At 40.9% G+C, this 15651-nt stretch overlaps 1 protein-coding gene across 1 annotated transcript in view; it reads left to right on the forward strand.

Moving 5' to 3' along the window:
• The window catches only part of nbas (NBAS subunit of NRZ tethering complex), a 181837-nt gene extending 178717 nt beyond the window's left edge, over window positions 1–3120 (forward strand). Inside the window, exon 53 of the mRNA XM_031726216.2 lies at window positions 2066–3120. Within this exon, the coding sequence (XP_031582076.1) occupies window positions 2066–2341 (276 nt within the window). The 3' untranslated portion in view covers window positions 2342–3120. The remainder of the gene's footprint in view (window positions 1–2065) is intronic.
• The last annotated feature ends 12531 nt before the right edge of the window (window positions 3121–15651 follow it).

Here is a 15651-nt window from a genome sequence, read left to right on the forward strand (position 1 = left end):
TAACCATTCCCCACATTAAAAGATGAAGTACAGTAACAGTAGAAAAATTGATTTTAAAAAAAGTTAAGCCAAGCTTATTTGGAAGAAAATACTCCAACATGCAACTTTGTCTTCCAAATAAAGGCATTTTTGCAATCTGGCTAAACATTTGTCTTGTTTTCAGCCTGTTTCATCATCTCACCTTGTGTTTCTTGCCTTGTCTGACTTTATTGACACACTGTCTATGCGTTTTCAGATCTCAAGAAATCCTTTCTTCAGTGTAGTGTTATCATAACCACTTGTTCTTCAGCGCCAAATTGCACACATTTATACAAATGACACTTTTTTCCTACTCACACTTCTGAAGAATAAGAATCAGTTGCTCTTTTGCCTGTAAATTAAAAAAAAAAATCATCATTCGTGACATTGATCTTCAATAAAGCTCCAGAAATCCCATGTAGAACATTTGTTCTGAGTCTCTGTTGAGGCTGCAAAATAAAAAAGTTTGAAGCTGAAGTGTGAAGGTGTTTTTGAAGTGCTTCCCCTCGGTTCTGGTGTGCATTCAGCCCCTGGAAACAGTCGGTGGATTTAAAAATGTATGTATCTGACGCTCTCAGTGCATGTCAGCCATTCTCCTCTATGCCCCCCCTTCCTTCCAGCTCTCTTCATCATACATTTTCCACACTCCTAAGCCCCTCTCGTCTCTCTTGTAGTTTTTTCCTCCTTGATTCTCATTATACACGGATGACCTCCTCATCCACCTCTGTTCTAGGTTCAAAAATTTCTCAGACTGTCATCTTTCCTTTCCCTAGCTTGTCATGATTCATCTGGTCTTGTCTCTCAATAGAAGCCCTATAAATTAAATTAGTAGTCATGCATGTCACGCTAGTCACATGTCGAGTCTCTCTCATCCTTTGGCAACAGGGCAATAATGACCTGGCAGGGTTTAAAACACATTAAATGGAAAATGCATTAAATCCACTATACTGATGTTCCTTCCCAGACCTTCTAACATTAGCACGAAGTAAAAATTACTTTAAGTTCAAAATATCAGTAATCTCCCCCTAGGAGATAATGTCATTGTCAGAGACAGCAGCTGAATAACTAATGCTTATCATCACATGAGCCAAGTGATCCTTCTTAAAGGCTCTTTTTGTGTGTGTTTAAAGGAGGAATTGTCCATGCAGGAGAAAAAGATTGAGTTTTGGCTCTGCTCACCTTCTCCGCTACACTAGAGAAGACATGGGCTCCACATTTATAATTGATCCGCCTCAGCTCCAAAAATACCTCAACAAGGACTTGCTGTTGTCTGCGTGTGCATGCACACAAGCGTGTAAAGTTGAGGAAGTGCAATCTTAATAATAGAGTTAGCAAACAGGTGAGAGGGTACAGAGGAGACGGGCTGAGTCATGGAGAGACGGCCCTCTCAACCCCAGCACTCAGCCTGGCCTATGCGTGGCCTGTAAACCACTCTCAGCAGCCCTAACGGCATTTAGCTGTTTGAATTTGCATGTAATTCATTGATGTAACCAGGCGGATGATGGGATTAAAATATTATGTAAAGGTCTGTTTATGACTCTATGAGCATATGCTCCAAACACTTTTAGTAAGCGAGAAGCTGCAAATAAAAGAAAAAAAGAGGAAAAGGAGTGTGTGTGTGGGTGGTTGCGAGAAGCTGTGTGTGAGCGAAAGCACATGCGAGAAAAATGGCGGTCAGCCGCGGGTCAACACAGGATGCGACCTGACACTGAAAGTGTAACATTGTAGTCACACAGCATTCAAAGGTTCCTGCTGCCGCTGCTGCATCAAGCTACAATACCTCATTTCTGCAGAGCGCCGGGGCTGGTACAAATCCAACTTTACCAGCCGCTTTCAGTCTTCAGTAAGCCAGTAGATGTTTAGGGTTGATAACTGGAAGAGAAACTGGATACATTCATTCGAAATTTTTGGCGGTTTATCTTGACACATGTTCTTTGCAGGGATGAAAAAAAAACAGGATCACAGTTTAAAAGGAAACTTAGTTTCTCTTTATTCTTTTCCCACATGTGTGTTTACACGTTCTCCTCCCCTTTTCTTCTTCCTCCAGGAGACTGCTTCCTCCTGCGATGAAGAGCTCCTTTCCTTGCTCCTAGACGCCGGGCTCCTGGTAGGCTGCGTCTCCTCAGCCCTGTACCCCCTGCTAAGCTCCCACATGCTGTCACACCAGCAGGAGGGCGGCTGGGATGTGGAGAAAGCCGCCGCTGAGCTGATGGCGGCGGGCCACGGGCCTGAGGCAGGCTCCCTGTTGCTGGCTCACCGCGGAACCCACCCGGCCCAGTTCACCTTCAACTCCGCCTTGGCCGTTCTCAAGAAGTGGCTGTGAAAGGAGACGGGGAGGCAGTTTGGACCGCAGCCACAGAGTGCCGTGGTAACCTAGCCTTAGGGAAGGAGTAGGAAGGTGTTGAAAAAGGACTGGAATTAGATTGGAACGAGATCTGAAGAAGTAGAACTAAAAGCAGTCAATACCTCTACATTTAGTTCTCTAATCAGGTTTGAGGTTCATCAACAGAAGACATTTCAATAGCGCTGTCATCTGTGAAGCTATAAGAGAGGATACCTTTAATCCTGAAACATCTGCTCAATTAGAAAGACGTTCGTATACACACAGAAACAACCTCTGCTGTCACTCAGTCATGGATGAACGTTGAGACCGAGGCCTAATCACAAAATGCAACGGCTGCTCGGATTTATTTGTGTGTGCGCCGTGTCCTATTGTGTGATAAAGTAATTGAGCAGTGGGTAGCAGTGGGTGGATATTAGCCTATTGTTCCGTGACAGGTTTGCCTCTTTAACGTCCCATCGTTAAACACCCTGCCTCTGCTCCATTGTTTTCCCCCTAATAATGTCTAATTAATTCCTTCTAAACAAATTAGCCCCGCAGCTGCCCCCGTGCTGAGTGTACGGATGCACAAATACTATATATGACACACACCAGTGAAGTTATGTAAAGCTTATAATGATGAGGAATAAACGTGCACGCCAGTGTGTGCGTTGATGCTGTTAGGTTGCTTTGTTTCATTTGAATAAATAAAAGCGTAAAATACGGCTCTATTTTGTCCCACCTTTTAGAACCGAAATAAAGAAAACTGTGATGAAAAGGAGCGATTGTGTTATTTTTATTTTTTATTGTATTGTGTTTCTTTATTCATGGTGGAAGAGTGCACAGATGGGTAACGTTTCTTATCAGTATTTTTAGTTCTCTTTTTAAATGAATGGGCTTTAAGATTGTATCCGCCTCATAATGAATGCACTCAAAACATTTGCATCATAATTACAGCATTTTGAGGAGTGATTTGCAGGGCAAAGATTTGGAAAATGAAATCCAAACCCCTGGTTAATTTATTAATTTTTTTCTGTCAAAGCATTGGAAGTCTGATTTTTATTTTTAGGCTGCCTTCCAAATTAGACCAAAAGAGCGGTGCTCACTGCAGGTCTCCAGAGCAGCAAATGAACTTTCTCCCTCTCACAGAAATTCACTTTAATGAATACAGGGTTTGGATACTGATTGTTTCTTTTCATATACATGTCCTTTTTGTCATGTGTCATAGTGTTATGCAAGGACAAAAAACCCCCACTGGGTCTACTTGGAAAATAATCAAATAGGAAAGTTGCAACATTGGAGTCGACGTGATTCTAGTTGCATTGTTTTTTTTTTTTTTTATCTTCATAGATTTACAGTAGTGTGCACAAGTCTTGAGCCACCCCTCATTTCTTTATAATTTGCTAAAAGAAAAAGAAAATAGGTTCTGTCTTTTGCAGAAACACTGAATACAGTATACTGTATAAGGTGAAAAAATAGAGTTTATACAATAATACTAATATTCAGTTCAACCTTTATTCTTCAACACTGCCTGAACTGTTTTAGACAGTTTTTTTTTTTTGTCATTTCTTTAAGTAGACTTTAGAAATAGTTCTCCAGGCTTCTTAAAGGACATTGAAAGCTCTTCTTTGGATGTTTCTCCCTTTTGTTCCATTCTCTGTCCAGGCTCTGGGGAGGCCAATCCATGACTGATAATATTGCACTGTGTGTCTTTCAATCGACGTACGCATTTACTGCACTGGCAGTGTGTTTGGGATCCTTTTCATCCTTAAAAAAATGAAACGGATGCCAAACTGATGTTTTCCAGATGGTATTATGTGGTGGATCAAAATCTGATGGCACTTTTCGTGCACGTTTTGACAAGATCTCTAACACCACTGGTTAAAAATCCAGCTCCAAACCATGAGAGAGCCTCCACCATGTTTTACAGATGGCTCTAGAAACTCACTGTTGTAAATCTGGCTCCTTGCAAGTATACAGAGATGTCATTTAGCGCTAGTTTTGTACAGTGCTTCATGGATAGGCCATTTCTGAGTTATTTTGCTTTTTTACCCATAAGCTTTTCTTACTATAATGGAAACAGGACAGGACACCATTAAATGTACATGACTAAATATGCAGCATTCAAAAAGTTACATAAGCAAAAGAAAACATTTGTATCGGAAAGCATTTAATGCATCGGGACTGTGTGACTTAATCGCAGTGGACTGTAACGACAAAAACAGAAGAGCACCAAAAAAAAAGCATTAAATCTCTAAAATCTCTGTTTGTTTTGCACCATGTTCTTCAGGATAAGAGGCTTATTGGGAGAAATTGTTTAATTGACTTCATATTTAAAACCCATCTTGACAGGGGCTTTAAAAACACTGTACTCATGCCTGCATCGTGCCTTAGTTAATTATCCAGATGTTGAAAACCAGCAGTGACTGCTCTTGATGGCTACCGTATGGAATTGTGGCTTCGGTGACTTCGAGACGCATTTTAAATCTGTTCAGGCAGTAATAAGCCGATCATGTTTCCATATTTGCTCGTTAACTTTCTCCAGCTGTACTTAATCCTTTAATTTAATGAATAAACTTCACGATGATTTCTGCATAGCTTTTCTGTAAAGACTGCTTTTTCTGCTGCCTCCAAAGACTTAAAAGTTAATTACCTGAAATTCCCCCGTGGTTCAATAATAGTTTTTGTTTGCGATCCCCTTATCTTTGTGCTCCATGAGTGCACAGTGGTATTTACCCACCTAACCCCTTCTGTTGTTTGCAAAATACTTTTAGGCTAGCGAAAAATAAGAATATATATTATTTCATATTGTGAAAGTAATTCACTTTGGCAGGCTACATTTAAAGTAGCTGCCGGAGTAGAGCAGCTTGTATTTCTGACAGGTTAGAAATTGAATAAAGGTCTGTTGCTTGGAGGTATTTACCCTGACAGCAATACTGCTGTATATCAAGCCCATTCATAAGAGATGGGCCAGTTGTGGGTGGATGGTCTATATATCAAACAAGGGAGTTATGAATCTCCCACCTGTGGAGGGGAATATAGGAAATCCTTGTATCAGTTACATGTCTTGTGATAATATAAGCAGACACAAAGTTATGAGGGGGTTTTCTGTGTTTTTTTTTTTTTTGGCTGGCTTTTAAGGAAATGTCAGCATTAGAGTATGAGATGAAATAATACTGTAGAGATTAATGGTTCACATTTACAGCATTCCACTCCTACTTTTCTGCTGGGCTTTGCAGACCCACAGACAAAACACACAGGTACTCATTCCTTTGCAAATTCTCTCATCCTTACACATTGAATTCAATTGGTCTCAGACGGTAACTGACCCAGGTTTATTCATACCCTTGAGCTACAGCAGCGACCTGCTTTTGGTCCTGGCCAACGTGAAATCAACTCTTTGTGCTCAACTAACAAGATTACACGAAGCCCTGCTGTAATCAGTGTGGACTGTTAAATCCTGAGGTCATCGGGTTGATCAAATCAACACGATCTGAAGCAAACCTTTGGCTTTTAACAAAGTGTCGCCATTTGTGTGAGGTTTATATAAAATACGCTGGGCGAACACAGCCATCAGTACTCACACCAAGAAAGAGTCCTGGGTTCAAATCCACCATATGGCTGTTTTCCTTGTGTCGGAGTATTTCTGCTTCCTCTCACAGTCAATGAGTCAAAGACATGCTGTAAGAGGGGTTAAGTTAACTGATGAATCTGTAATGACTATAGTGTGAGTGGGAGTGTGAATGGTTGTCTGTCTGGGTTGGATTGGCAGCCTGTCCAGGGTGTACCCCGCATCTCCCCCTATGGTGGCTGGGATAGGCTCAGCCCCCTGATTCCAAAGTAGGAAGACTTCACATGTCACCATGTCTAGAAATTCTGTCCATAAAAGACATCCCTGGCTGAGTCCAGCTCCCACCGGGAATTCAAACCTCTCACTACAGGAGCTAAATAGCCCATAATAATGGACCAGATACCTCATTCTTGTAAGGCACGCCCCACATGATGACACCTTGATGGATGCACTCAAACTTCCTGCATCCTCAGGAAGTTTGAGTGCATCCTCATTGTTTCTCCTGAATTCAAGGACTAACAGGTAGTTCCCTGGCATAGGCTTTCCCAGGGATGCAAAGGAGTGTGATCCCTTTGTAATTGGATCCACCACCTCAACTGTCAATCCAGAGGTTACAACTTACAGAAGCATATCAACCAAGGGAGCATCAAGAACCTTAAGGAACTCTGGACAAACCTCATCCACCCAAGGAGCCATCAACTCAGCATAAAATACTGAAGTATAGCACATTGACGTTAATAATTTCATGTATTTCTGATTGTTTTTAGACTTTACACTATGACTTTTATAGACATAGCTGCTGTCAAGGAGCGTCGGCGTTCCATGCTTGTACGAGGTTAGTCATCACACTGTGCTACACAGATATATTCAAACCAGCTAGGGTCAAACATGCTTGGACAGTGTACAGATGCAGTGTGATCGTTAAGGCTAATGAGCTGACAGATGATTTCCCAGTGGGATTAAGCTGTGAAGATACATTTCACTATTTTTTCCAGAGTTTTTTTTATCAGTCAAGTTAAGTTATGCATAAATGTATCCCAAGTATATTTATGTGTTTTCCCAGCTCCAGCTTTCAGTCTTCTTTCATTACGAGCGCTAACACCCTTTGAATCTATTTTGGAAATTAAAACCACCTTGTAAAACTGTCATTGTGCTGAAACGCTGATGCCGATAACGCCACGCAGAAAATTAACAGGGTCCTGACAGTCTTAAAGCCCCCCTTTTAGCTCATACCATCTCCCATAATTACCTGAATTATAATTTCACTTTTATTGACTTTCATCGCGGTTTAGCATTCAAGTCAGACCTCTGTACTAACACGTTTCTAATTCACATAGATTAGTGCTTAACATGCACTCAGAGATGTGCCACAAAAATGGGCACGTGTCTGTGTGCGAGATGTTCCTTTACTCATGACATTGAGTTTCACTGCTGATAGCCTGCTGTTACGTTAATGACAGGATCCATTTAGATTAATGGTGAAAGCACCAAATGGTTTCAGTTACACCCAACTGACTGGCTGTTTGTCTGAACTTCTTACCTTTTTTTTTGGTAACATTGTTTGTCCCCAAGAAGTAAAAAAAACAAACTGTGTTTCACTCTGTTTGTACTTGTGATTGTATAGACTGCAAGCAACCCTGGGAAATGATGTTAAGGTCTACCTCCCCCACTGCTGAGGTTTAGTAAACACAGTGCTGCAACCTGTCAAGTGTCAGCATCCTTTTTCTGTATCTGTCAGACAAAGCTCTTGGTGCAGGTGGTGCGAGCCATCATCGCAATCCATCCAGAAGGTGAGAGAGCGGGGCGGAGGAGAAAAAGGAATTTGTGTCCCCTCAGGGGGAAGCTGAATGAGACTGGATCTTGCAAGCACTCTCTCCTGCTGAAGTGAGGTTATCTGTTTGAAACAAAAGAATTTAACTTGCATCTTCGAGCCCTTTGTAAAGTCTGCAGTGTGGGAGAAGAGAAGCGCAAACATGAAAGGAGAGAAAGAGACTAAAAATATTGTATTCCAGGAAATCCCTCACAAGCCCCCTACCTTGACAACAGACTGAATCTCGGGAAATCGTTCATCCTCCAAGGCCACGTTTGTTTCCTTTTGCTTTTTCTAGTTTTCATTCACACTGCCTTTGACCTGCAACCTTGCCCTCCACAGAGTGACTATTTGTCTATATTTGTAGCACACTAAAATACATGCATACAGACAAAACGCTTCTAGCAGATACTGTATGTGCAAGACAGCTTAAAAAAAAAAGAAGTAAAAGCTGTAGTATTGAATATAAAGAATAAAAGAAAAGGTATGAAGTGGGAGGTCAAATAGGCAGGGGAGATGGGAAATGACTGAAGGTCAAAAATGATGACTGAAGAGAGAAAGAAGAGTAAGTAGAAGATATTACTGCAAGATTCACAGCAGAATAGCAAAGATAAAAAAGGAAATCTACATTATATAAAGTGTTTATATATCACTAAAATGTGTTTCCAGTTTAGTCTCTTCACCATACTCAAACATTAAACGACAGTACCGTGCAAAAGTCTTGAGCAATCAAAAGCAATGTGTTTATTTGTTAATTTGTAACACTGATCTATGAATCATTAAAAAAAAGTCCCCTAACTCAAGCGATGAACCGGTGTTGTGTAAGCACATAACAAACATCTTGACTAGCCCATTTTAAATTCTATCTTTAGGTGCTTTGGTACTAGCAGCCTCTCACAAAAAATATGCAATTTGTTCCTGTTTCTCTTTGCTGAGTCTATAAAACATAACAGCTAAAAGATAACAAAGTTTGACAGGCATATAATTTGTTGTTTTGCACCAACAAAGTGATTTTCAAAGAGGTGTTAGCCCCAAAATGTGGCATATCTTGGAATGGTTATATTCCAGCGTGTCCTTAAAAGTTTTCAAATTATCATCCAAATGTACAGATGAGGTCATCAGAGAGGTGCAACAGTGAGTGTCTGGAGACATCTGTGGAGGACTTTAGTATTGCAGAACCTGTTAAAACTGATGGAATTATGATTAAAGAAAAGTATCTATTTATTTTGATATCTAGAAAGCATGGCTTTATTTTTCAGCATGACAGTTATCAATCATGGATTGGCCTCCCCAGAGCCCAACATTACTGAAGCAGTGTGGGATCATCTTGACAGAGAATGGAACAAAAGGTAGCCAACATCCAAAGAAGAGCTTTCAATGTCCTTCAAGAAGCCTGGAGAACTATTCCTGAAGTCTGCTTAAAGAAATGACATGAAAGCTGTGCAGCGAGTTCCGACTGTGCTGAAAAATAAAGGTGATCGTACAAAATATTGACTTTCAAACTGTGTTTGCCTTGTACGCTGCATTTCCAGGTGTGTTTGAACATATTTAGATAAATCGCTGCATTGATTTCTCAGCAAAATATGGGATGTACTATACAGTTATCTATTAAAACTGTCAATAACGAATAAGCAAAATAAGTAGTGCTGTCAGCGTTAATCTCATTAAAATGACGTTGACGCCATAACCGCATAAACGTGGCAAATCTCCATTAGCGAGTTAGTGCCGATCGCTCTGTCCGAGGGGCTGCACGGCGCTATTGCGTTAACAAGCTTAACGCGCTAACTTGTTGATGCCGGATCGCCTTGTGCAGCCCCATGCACGGGGCGATCCGCGTTAACTCGCTAACGGAGATTTGCCACATTAATGTGGTTATGTCGTTAGTGTCATTTTAACGAGATTAACGCTAAGAGCACTAAAAATAAGTATTGACATCTAGTGTGCTAGTTTTGGTACTAGCTATACCTTTAAATTGAAATATCAGCATATTCAGAAACTCTGTATTAAAGGGATCTTCAACTTTACTTGTAAAGCTTATTCAGTGCTTCTCACCAAACCCTGACATTGTCATGTTAGTGCAATTTTAAAACAGTAAACAGCCAACAACATTATAGACAGAGATTTTTCCATTGATTCAAAGATTTCCATGAGCAAAAACCTGGAGACAGGTGGAGAGAAACCTTTTAATGGTAAGAACACGTTGGTACAACCAGACTCAGGAAGAGAAGCAACAACAGAACAAGAACAGTTTTCCAACCAGGGAGAGCAATGCAGCAGCAATTAGCACTTAAATCAGTGGAGGCAGTTCAAAAACTTCTAGCACAGGTATTTATTTCCTGCTAGCTCACAAATGAACTCAAAAGCAGACGTACCACAGGCTGACTAAACCTTGGTTTATGTGCACACAAAAAACAACTTAGGGACCGTGCAAGGCTCTACTTGTCATCAAAAAAAATCCACACGACAGCTTCAAGCGTCCACGTACAGCGATGGAGTGTAAAATTTGTTGAGCTACTTTTCCACTGAGTGCCAACTTCTGTTTATCTGAACTGTTCAGTGCGGAGAAATGTTAAGCTGACTACTTCCAGGTTTGTCTCATTTTCAAGCAGCCACAAATAAGAAAACACTTGAACAAGCATTTCTGTGAAGGATGTTGTTTGGGACGGCTGCTTGTGGGGCCTGACTGTTAATGCTGACTCAAGGTAAGCCCCAAACACCCACCTGCCAAGCAGCCTTTATTTTATATACCCCAGTATGTCTTCCAGTATCTCTTTCCTTTTCTTTCCTTTTTCATAAAAATCATTAGCTCATTTTACACTTCATGGAAGCAACATGTCTCAGAAAAGTTGGGACAGGGTCATTTTTACCTTGTGTAGCATCGCCTCTTCTTTTAACAGCATTCTGTAAATATCCGGCAGCTGAGGAGATCCAAAACTCCAAACCTGGACTCCTCTATTATGGAGCCATGCTGTTGTAATAGATGCAGTATGTGGTTTAGCATTGTTTTGCTCAAACATACAGGGCATTCCCTGAAAGCGATTTCATCAGGATGGAAGCTTCTGTTCAGCCTTGATGATGCTTTTCCAGATGTGCAAGTTCAAATTTCCACATGTCACAGACAGTGAGTTCTGGAAGTGTTCCCCAGTCCATGCAGTGATTTCCATGACAGAATCATGGCTGTTTTTTAATGCAGTGCTGCCTGAGAGTTTAACATCGTAGGAATTCAATACTGATTTTCAGCCTTGTTCCTTGTGCACAGACATTTCTGCATTCTTTGAATCTTTTGATGACATTATCTACTGTGAACCATGAGATATTCAAAGTCTTGTTAATTTTATGTTTTTCTGAAATAGTTGTAAATCTCTACCTTGTGCATATGTCAGCACAACATGATTCCCTAATGTGTCTACCACTTGGCTCTTTAGGGACAGAGGCTGGAAAGCTACTATCTTTAGCATTTCTGGAACTGGAGCTTTTAGAAAAAGTGGGCGTCACCATTGGGACCTATTTTTTCACAGATTTCCAGTCTCCAGTGCCATATCTGTTCCTATTGTAATGTGTGAGCATCCTGTGTTGTATCAACATACTGGAACTACTTTACACCTTTTAGATGTATTATAAGGTAAATAGATATAAACTGAACCATGAAATTAAAATAGTTAATACTGTCAGAACGTTACCTTGTAGACAAGGTTCAAGCATGATTCTGGCTTTGTTTACTGAACTTTAATAACAGAGTGAACCATTTTTCTTGTCTTCTGTTCATGTCTGTGTAAAAAAATATAAGTATTAATTATCTGAAGAAAAATATATAATTACACTCTTTACCTTCAACAGAAGTATCTTCAGCTTTACAGTTTCTGGGGTCGGTTCCTAATGATTATCATTAGTGGAAGTCATGTGAAGTGATGCTAGAACATGTTAAGGATTGGTTTGTGGTATAACTAGTTAAGCTTGCCTTATGAGCTCATGAAACATGCCAATAAAGAGAAGCATGTTCTGAAAAATACAATTTTTCTTAACAGTCATTTAAAAAACAATTAATTTTGTGGTATTACTGTTGCTATTTAATTTCAATGGCTCTCTACCTTGAAACAGATGTTGAACCTTGCTGTCTCTCTGACTCAATAATGCTGTTACTTTTGACTCTGGGAAAGAGCTGTTAAAAATCCTCTTTTCGACTTATAAAACATCTTACTCGAATTTTTAAAAAAAGTGTAAAAAATGAGGCCGATCACTGCTCAACAGTCAGTTCAAGCAAATTGATGCAATGAGCTGATTTGCACTGGAGACCTTTGAATTTCTCACGCACAGTTGGTCGAAAGGGTAACATTTAATTATAGATCAATACGATGCCAACGTAATTCGACTGAAGCAGTTTTGTTCAGCTTCTGCAAAATGCTAATGTGAGAATAATGCGGGAAATAAAAGACACCCTCGTCTGCATTGCAAAACCCCCTTAATGCGATAAGACAGGAGCAGCACTGGGTTATGACACCCCACAAATGTCTGTGCGGTCGAGTAAACTGTTTCGATAACACCTGTTTTACGCCACTGAGAGAAAAGAAAGAAGTCAGTAATAGATTGTGTTTCACACATTGGCATCAGCACCCCATCCTCTTTTACGCGTCTTCACATCCTCCAAGCTGTTACTAACTGCTTGCCGTATGTTTCCCAAACAGACAGGCTCATCAGTCGTTTAGCGGGAAGAAAGAGGGAGCCGGGAAGGAGGATGGGATAGAAGAGTGTGGGTGGAAATGCAAAAACTGGGGATCCAGAATGACTGGAAGATTGTTTGTGCATGGCGAGAAGCAAAGAGCGAGGAAGGTGAAGAGAGGGAAAGAGGATGTGAGTCAAGCTGATATGCCAAATCAAGCACGGGAGATTTCTCAGCCCTGCTGGAAAACTGTCAATTTTTTTTAAGTACATCAAATGGAGGAGGGTGGGAGTGAACGCAGGAAGAAATTGAGGGATGGAGCACTGGAATTCAATGTCTGGGTAATAGTTCATAATAAGGAGTAAAGGTTTCATCAGCAGTGTGTTTGTGTGCGTGCACGTATTTGCGAACATGCAGCCACCTGTGTGTGTTTGGATGCATGCGTGTATGTGTACGCGTGTGCCGTTTAATGTCTCTTCTCCTGCAATCAGCGATTCATTGACGTCAACCTCCTCAGCTGAATGAAGCAAATTACCTGCTTTGCCAGCGATTGTTAACTTCTCAGCACTACATCACGAGTCAGAGTACTCCTCCCCCCCCCAACAACACACACACACACACACACACACACACACACACACACACACACACACACACACACACACACACATTCTACCTAAAAACACGAGTCACATGACATGAAGCTGAAGATAGAATTAAGAAGACTTTTGATGTGTTCTGGAGTGTAGGCAGGAGGATTAGATTTACTGTTTTAGCATCCTAATTCTGTCAGGTTTAGATTTGTTGTGCAACTCTGAAGTTATGTAGATGCTTCAGCGTTTTTTGGTTTGTTTTTGTTTTTTGTTAAAAACACTTTTAAATTTTCTCTGTATGTATTATTGTATGATCTACTCTGCAATATAAAGCGCCTTGAGGCGACTGTTGTTGCGATTTGGTGCTATATAAATAAGATTGAATTGAACTGAATTGAATTAATTCGGTTGCAGTGCGTTTGACTTTTCAGGGCAACCTAAGACTCCATCCTGTGGTTGAGCAACACAATCTCGAAAGCTCCAGCATGAGGAGGACAACAATGAGTTTGAGCTGTTGACTTGGCCCCAAAATTCCCCAGATCTCGATCCAATCAAGCATCACTGGGATGTGCAGGACAAACGATTTCAATCAAAGACTTAAAAGATCTGTTACTAACATCTTGGTGCCAGATATCACAGCACATCTTTAGGGGTCTAGTGGAGACCTTGCCTCAATGGGTCAGGTTTGTTTTGGCTGCAAAACAGGAGCAAACACAATATTATGCAGGTGATTATAATGATATGCTTGACTAATGCATGTCCTTCCATACTCTACTAGCCAAACACAGCTATCCAAACCTCCTCTCTTCGTGGCTTCCAGCATTTTCAGGGTTGATAATTAAGTTATCCTAAACCAGCAAAGAGACAGACGGCATTACCAATCTGTGATGCCCTCTACACATGTACACATGTGCTTTCAAACTCGGGATTATTTCAGGAACTTCTTATTAATAAGAAAATTGAACAGTGTTTTGCCTCACGTTTAGACATAAAAAGGAAAACCTCAAGAATGCTATTTTAGAGTGCATTCATAGATGCTGCCAATATATATTTGATCTTATTTTTTTTAACAATACCCACAAGTGTTTGAGAAAATTAACGTTTATGGATTAATTACTCACTAATAGCATTGATTAAATGTTTTTTAATCATATTTGACATTAACACATTGACGTAGATTGTAAAACACTAATTTCGAAAACAAATGCTCATTCAAAAAAAAAAAAATGTGCGTGTTTGTGGCCAGTTGATGGGAAAGTGTTACCTTCACAAGGGGACTTTGCTCCGAGCAAAACTTCTTTTTCAAACAATCCGACATAATGACCGAGAAACCGGCGACAACAGGAGCAACAAGTGTTTGGAGGGATTTAAGGTAGAGAAGAATGAGGCAATCAGTTACCATGGTGACGGAAAAGGAGTAGAAGGAGGAGGAGGAGGAGTGAGGGGAGTGCAGAACAGTTTCATTTGGAGAGTGTCACTTACAGGCTTTGATGATGATAAGGGCTGCTGCTGGGGTAAACAACATCGGAGCATTAAAATACTGACAGAATTGGGCACTCCAGAGGATCACGCTGCACTTTTCATGTCCTGCTCTTACTAATTTCTTCCTCCTTCTTACTCACCCTCTGAGAACAACCGGCTTTCCGGCTCAAAACCCCTCAACCCTTACAGTCCACACCGACACACCCAAGCATATGCAGGCACTCGTCCATCCGCCCTGGCTACCTGTTACGCTCTGCCCGCAGGTGTCTGATCGTCCTTGTGATGTAGAGCAAGGATTATCGTAACCATGGCAACACTCTGATGCAGTCATCGTGCGGGGTGGGCATTTGATATATATGTATATATATATTTATTTACAGATGGAGTGTTTTTTGTTTGTGTCTGTTTGGCCTTCTCTGTGTATAGGGGGAACAAAAAAGCCGGTGAAGTGTTTATCAGATGTTCTTTGAGGAGGGTGTGACGTCCTCCAGGGATTGTTAATGCATCACGCCGTGAATGGGTGTCACACTCATCCAGGATGGATGTCATCAGGCATGCTCCGGCGAGCGATTCGCTCACTTTCACAGGGTGAAAGTGGGAGGGACTGGGGAGGGAGGGGAGATGAAAGGAGAGTGATGGATTGAAAAAAAAGAAGTGAGGCAACAGATAAAGAAAAAAAGGGGGTGTGCAGAAAGTTCAATGAAGAGGAAAAAAAGGCAAAAATAAATTAAATAAATAAAAAAGAAAACAATGATGAGATAACACTTGTGCTAAAACCAGAGTGGGAGGATAATCTAGAGCCAGACGAAGAGATATGATAAATATAAAAAAAGGAGTATGGGAAGAGAGCAATTCATAGGGGTGTGTGTGTGTGTGTGAAATTCAGAGTGAGAGAAAGCGAGGCAAACGTGAGCAATGGAGTATGTTGGGCTGAAATCTTAACTAACAGAAGCCTTGGTGTCACACTGAGAGGAAGCACTGAAACCAGACATCAGGGCTTTAGGCTAATTAAGAAAAGAAAGAAACTATATAAGCGTGTGTGCATGTGTGTGTGTGTGTGTCCTCTCTGTGGGCTAGGTGTGTGTCGCTGTGTACCTGTCGATGTGGAGAGCTGTGCATGTGCTTTCGATAGGTGTTTGTGCTCTCATTGTCTAACCTTACACACTCCTAAGAAGAATCGCCGCGCTCTCTTGCTTCTTT

The sequence above is a fragment of the Oreochromis aureus genome, linkage group 15, assembly GCF_013358895.1.
Source record: "Oreochromis aureus strain Israel breed Guangdong linkage group 15, ZZ_aureus, whole genome shotgun sequence".
NCBI classification, from domain to species: Eukaryota; Metazoa; Chordata; class Actinopteri; order Cichliformes; family Cichlidae; genus Oreochromis; species Oreochromis aureus.